Below are 6,416 nucleotides of genomic sequence, written 5' to 3'. Positions count from 1 at the left end.
ACACACTGGGGTGACGCTGCATTGGATACGAGATGCATTGCGAATGAAGGCTGCGATTCTCTCAAAAGCGCTCAATTGGTGAGAACTGTTCTAAGTGCCGACAGTTCTGTCAGTTCAGCTTCTCACCTGAATCTCTGCACTCTGTGCACTGAAAAGGTCCCAGTCATGAATCTCATTAAAAACCCAGAGGTGCGAGGTCTATTCGCGCCGGAGTTTAACAGTTCTAGAGCTCTGCGCAATGGTCCCAAACTGTCAACCTTTCGTTTGCTGGCCAGATCGATCACTGGCCAGCCTGGGATCTCCGCAGTGCTGCCCCTCCAGCCTCCCCCACGGGCTGATCACGGTCCCCACAACAATTCCCGGGCCAGCCCTGACACCGCCCCCCCCCCCCCCCCCCCCCACACTCCCCCCTCCTCCCGGAGCACCTCGATGTCCAGGCCCCACCACCCAGCAGTGACGATCACCCCACCCCACTCACCCCGGCAGACCACCCCCCCCCCCCCCCCCCCCCCCCCCGGCTGACCCACCCCCAGGGTTAGACTTCCCCCCCCGAGGCAGGCTTCCCCTCCACCCCACCCCCCGGCCCACCCCAATCGCTGCCCTCCCTCCATCCCAGACCGATCCTGTCAGCAGAACGGGAGCGGGACCCCCACCGATCACCCCTCGGCCCTGCCCAAAATAGGCCCCGCCCCTTTTGGCAGTGCCAAGGTTCCCCCTGGGCATGGGTACTTTGCCACTTGGGCAGTACCGGGGGGCACAGGCTGGCACTGCCAGGGTGCCCATGCCCAGGAGGGACCACCCCCCCCCCCTGCAGCCCGACCCCCTGGGGGCCTTGATTACCCCCTGGTGGGGTCTCCCGCTAGTTTCCTGAACATGGGGAGCTAATCTGGACTCCGCAGGAATGAAGATTCAATCGGGACCTAAAAGTTCCGATAATTAACTGATATGCATATTTAAAACATATTAAAATGACTTACCTGCCTTCCCGCCGGTTTCCAGCGTGGTCTGACTAGCGACTGTTCCCAGCTCTGCGAATGCGCATGCATTCCCGACGCACGCGCAAATCCCTGTTCAAGGCCGGAGACGCGCGTCTCCCACCGCGACCCATCTGAACAGTTGCAGCTTCCAATGGGAGAATCACAGCCGAGGTTGCATGAAAATGCAAGTTCCTTCATCCACTTGCTGCCTCAACGGGCTGACTGCCCAGCCACTAGGAGGCAGCATCTGCGTGAGTGGCAGAACTTCAATTTCAAAAATGAACTTCCTGCGACAAAGCAGGGAATGTCACGAAATATAAAGCAACTTTAGCATCGTAACTCGCCCCCAGCAACTCCACAGGACGATAACTACAAAAACTATATTGACGCTAATCGTTTCATGTGAATCACAAAATCCCTACAGTACAGAAGGAGGCTGTTTGGCCCTTCGAGTTTGCACTGACCACAATCCCACACAGGTCTTGATTCCCCCTGACAATAAGGGGCAGTTTAGCATGGCCAATCAACCTAACCCGCACATCCTTTGGACTGTGAGAGGAAACCGGAGCACCCGGAGGAAACCCACGCAGACACAGGGAGAATGTGCAAACTCCACACAGACAGTGACCCGAGCCGGGAATCGAACCCAGGTCCCTGGAGCTGTGAAGCAGCAGTGCTAACCACTGTGCCACCGTGCCGCCCACTTGGGGAGAAGGGTATGTGGGGTAGGCTATTGGATTGGATGATCAGCCATGATCAGAATGAATGGTGAAGCAGGTGAGAAGGGCAGAATGGCCTCATCCTGCTCTTATTTTCTATGAGACGGGTGAGGAGCCCCACAACATTTCACCGGCGTCACTTCATATCTTTATATATCCTGACCCGATAATAACCCATCAATCTCACTCCTGGACTCTTCAATAAAGGTTGTGGGTGAACTATTATTCAGAGGGCTGTTGGTACAGGACCCACACAACTAAACGGTCTGCTCCCTGTTGTTCCAAAGAGCAAAAGAATAAACAGTACAGGAACAGACCCTTCGCCCCTCCAAGCCTGCCCATGATGTCCGGCTGAACTAAAACCCCTCGCCTTTTGGGACCATTTCCCTCTATTCCCATCCTATTCATGTATTTGTCAAGACACCCCTTAAAGGTCACTATCGTATCCGCTTCCACTTCCTCCCCGGCAGCGAATTCCAGGCACCCACCACCCTCTGTGTAAAAAACTTGCCTCAGACATCTCCTATAAACCTTGCCCCTCGCACCTTAAACCTGTGCCCCCTAGTAATTGACTCTTACACCCTGGGAAAAAGCTTCTGAATATCCACTCTGTCCATGCCCCTCCTAATCTTGTAGACTCCTATCAGGTCTCCCCTCACCTCCATCGTTCCAGTGAGAACAAACCAAGTTTCTCCAACCTCTCCTCATAGCTAATGCCCTCCATACAGGTAACATCCTGGTAAACCTTTTCTGTACCACCTCCACATCTTTCTGGTAGTGTGGCGACCAGAATTGAACACTATTTTCCAAGTGCGGCCTAACTAAGGTCCTATAAAGCCGCAACACGAGTTGCCAATTTTTAAACTCAATGCCCCGGCCAATGAAGGCAAGCATGCCGTATGCCTTCTTGACTACCTTCTCCACCTGCATTGCCACTTTCAGTGACCTGTGTACCTGTACACCCAGATCCCTCTGCCTATCAATACTCTTAAGGTTCTGCCATTTACTGTATATTCCCCATCTTTATTAGAGCTTCCAAAATGCATTACCTCACATTTGTCCGGATTAAACTGCATCCCTGCCATCCCTCCGCCCAAGTCTCCAACTGATCTATATCCTGCTGTATCCTCTGCCGGTCCTCTTCGCTATCCACAAATCCACCGATCTCTCCTATTTATGGTGTTGCGTCCTCAGGATCCCGGGACATTTTTCAAAAGGGAGACAGGACTCATCAGTGTAAATATGCAGTGTGTTGACTGATTCTGATACAATCTCGGGGTATGAGGATGAAGCGTTCGTGTGAAAAGAAGCCACAAGTATTCTAACCATTGCTGTTTACATTGTTCCAATTTCAGATTCTATTGAGCATGGCCCACCCGACAGCACTGACCCCTGAAGCTGACTTCAGCCTGACAGAGAGGGACTGGCATTCCGGGTGGAGTTCGTTCACATCAATTCCAATCAGTGTCGGCATGGCGGGCGGTGCCAACTTCTCAGATGCCAACAATGCCAGCAACTGCCAAGTCAGTGCCAACTTCCAGTACATCATGTTTCCTGTGGTCTATAGCATGGTGTTTGCCTTTGGCACCGTGTCCAACTGCTGCGTCCTGTGGTACATCTTCAGGAAGAAGAGTGCGTTCTCTCCCTCAGACGTGTTCATGGTCAACTTGGCCACCATCGACCTCATCTTTGCTGCCCTGCTTCCATTCAAAGTGGCCTATCACGCCATGGGCAACGACTGGGCCTTCGGGGAGCTGGCGTGCAAGGTGACTGGTTCCCTCTTCTTCGCCAACATGTACGGCAGCACTCTGTTCCTCACCTGCATCTGCCTGGATCGCTACGTCGCGGTGGTCTATCCCATCAGGTCACTGCATCTGCGCCGGCCCCGTTACCGGGTGCTGGCTTGCTGCCTCATCTGGCTTCTCCTGGCCTCCAACCTGCTGTACCTGACCACCAAGGGACCACTGACCAGCAAGTTCCCCAATGGCAAGACGGCCTGTCTGGAGAATTTCTCTTCCAATTCCTGGAACCGACGCATCTCTGGGATCAGCATCGCCGCCGCGGTCATTGGCTTCTTCATCCCGTTGGTGATTATCATCGTCTGCTACCCCCTCATCGCCCGGAAGCTGCTGGAACATGCAGCCGGCAAAGACACGGTGCACAGGGTGAAGAGGAAAGCCCTCCGCATGGTGCTTCTGGTCCTCCTGGTCTTCATCATTTGCTTTGTCCCTTACCATCTCATCCAGCTCATCCACACCCTCCGGCGGATCAAGGTGCTGTCCAGCTGCAGCCTCATCCAGTTCACCTACTCGGCCAGACGTGTCACCATGGCCCTGGCCAGTCTCAACAGCTGCCTGGACCCCGTCATCTATTCCTTCGCCAGTGACACCTTCCATTGGAGGAGGCTGTGCTGCAGAGGGAGGCCTGCGTTCAACATCACCTTTCGAAGCAAGGGCAGGTCAGAGGGAAGAACAGGCTCATCGACACTTGCTGCATGCTGAGATCCCAGGACCCAGCTCCCCCCTGCCCCCCCCTGCCCCCCCCCCCCCCCGCCCCCCCCCCCCCCCCCCCCGCCCCAGGTCAGTGCCCGGATCCTGTCATAGAATGATAGAACTCTACAGTGCAGAAGGAGGCCATTCAGCCCATCGAGCCTGCGATGACCACAATCCCACCCAAGCCCTATTCCTGTAACCCCACATATATACCCTAATCCCCCTGACAATAAGGGGCAATTTAGCGTGACCAATTAACCTAACCTGCACCTCTTTGTCAACGCTGTAGAATCTACAATAGGGCGGCACGGTGGCACAGTTGTTAGCACAGCTGCCTCACAGCGCCAGGGACCCAGGTTTGATTCCTGGCTTGGGTCATATGAAAGCATTGAAGAATGGAAAGGAGGAGGCCATTCGGCCCTTCGAGCCTGCTCCGCCATTCACTCTGATCATGGCTGATCGTCCATCTCAATAGCCTAATCCTGCTTTCTCCCCATAACCTTTGATCCCATTCGCCCCCAAGTGCTATATCCAGCCGCCTCTTGAATACATTCAATGTTTTGACACCAGCTACTTCCTGTGGTAATGAATTCCACAGGCTCACCACACTTTGAATGAAGAAATGTCTCCTCACCTCCGTCCTATACGGTCTACCCCAAATCCTCAGACTGGTTCTGGACTCCCCCCACCATTGGGAACATCCTCCCTGCATCTACCCTGTCTAGTCCTGTTAGAATTTTATAAGTCTCTATGAAATCCCCCTCATTCGTCTGAACTCCAGTGAAAACAATCCTAACCTGGTCAATCTCTCCTCACACATCAATCCCGCCATCCCCGGAATCAGCCTGGTAAACCTTCACTGCACTCCCTCGAGAACAAGAACATCCTTCCTCAGAAAAGGAGACCAAAACTGCCCACAATACTCCAGGTGTGGCCTCACCAAGGCTCTGTATAATTGCAATGCCTGTGTGGAATTGTCACTGTCTGTGCAGAATCTGCACATGTCTGCATGGGTTTCCTCCGGGTGCTCTGGTTTCCCCCCACAGCTGGTTCGCTGCTAAATTCTGCCTCAGTGTACCCGAACAGGCGCCGGAGTGTGGAGACGAGGGAATTTTCACAGTGACCTCTTTATAGTGTTAATGTAAGCCAACTTGTGACTCTAATAAATAAACTTAAACGTGATATATGGACCCATGAACACATGATGTGGAGATGCCGGCGTTGGACTGGGGTAAACACAGTAAGAAGTTTTGTTTCTTAAAGACTTGATTAGTTGTAAGTATTCGCATTCCAACCATTATTCATGTAAATTGAGTCTGTGTCTTTATAAGCTCTGTTTGTGAACAGAATTCCCACTCACCTGAAGAAGGGGCTTGGAGCTCCGAAAGCTTGTGTGGCTTTTGCTACCAAATAAACCTGTTGGACTTTAACCTGGTGTTGTTAAACTTCTTCCCATGAACACACACAGACACAGACACACACTCACACAGACACACACTCCCACACACACACACACACACACACACTCACACTCTCACTCCCACACACACACTCACACAGACACACACACACACTCTCACACACACACACTCTCACGCACACACACACACACTCACACACTCACACTCACACACACACTCACACACACTCACACACACACTCACACACACTCACACACACACACACTCACACACTCACACACACACTCACACACACTCACACTCTCACACACACACTCACACACACTCACACTCTCACACACACTCACACAGACACACACGCACACACACACACACACTCACACACACACTCACACACGCTCACACACACACTCACACACACACTCACACTCTCACAAACACACACACACTCACACACACACACACAGACACACAGACACACACACACACTCACACACACTCACACTCTCACACACACACTCACACAGACACACACACACTCACACAGGCACACACACTCTCACAAACACACACACACACTCACACTCACTCACACAGTCACTCACACACACACACTCACACAAACACACTCACACACACTCAGTCACTCACACAAACACACTCACACACACTCACACACACTCACACAAACACACTCACTCACACAGTCACTCACACACACACACATACACACACACTCACACATACACACACACTCACAGTCGCACACACACAGATCCATTGTAGACAGAGAAAGAACAGCGACAA

The 6,416-nt window shown here is 52.7% G+C and overlaps 1 protein-coding gene across 1 annotated transcript in view; it reads left to right on the top strand.

Annotated features, from left to right (window-relative positions):
• Positions 1 to 4,197, top strand: part of LOC144481632 (lysophosphatidic acid receptor 6-like) — a 29,205-nt gene extending 25,008 nt beyond the window's left edge. The window contains exon 2 of the mRNA XM_078200768.1: positions 3,052 to 4,197. Coding sequence (XP_078056894.1) covers positions 3,064 to 4,197 — 1,134 coding nt within the window. The 5' untranslated portion in view covers positions 3,052 to 3,063. The remainder of the gene's footprint in view (positions 1 to 3,051) is intronic.
• The last annotated feature ends 2,219 nt before the right edge of the window (positions 4,198 to 6,416 follow it).

Source organism: Mustelus asterias, chromosome 31 (genome assembly GCF_964213995.1).
Source record: "Mustelus asterias chromosome 31, sMusAst1.hap1.1, whole genome shotgun sequence".
NCBI lineage: Eukaryota > Metazoa > Chordata > Chondrichthyes > Carcharhiniformes > Triakidae > Mustelus > Mustelus asterias.
Note: the sequence above shows the minus strand (reverse complement) of the source record. Positions and strands in the feature narration are given on the sequence as shown.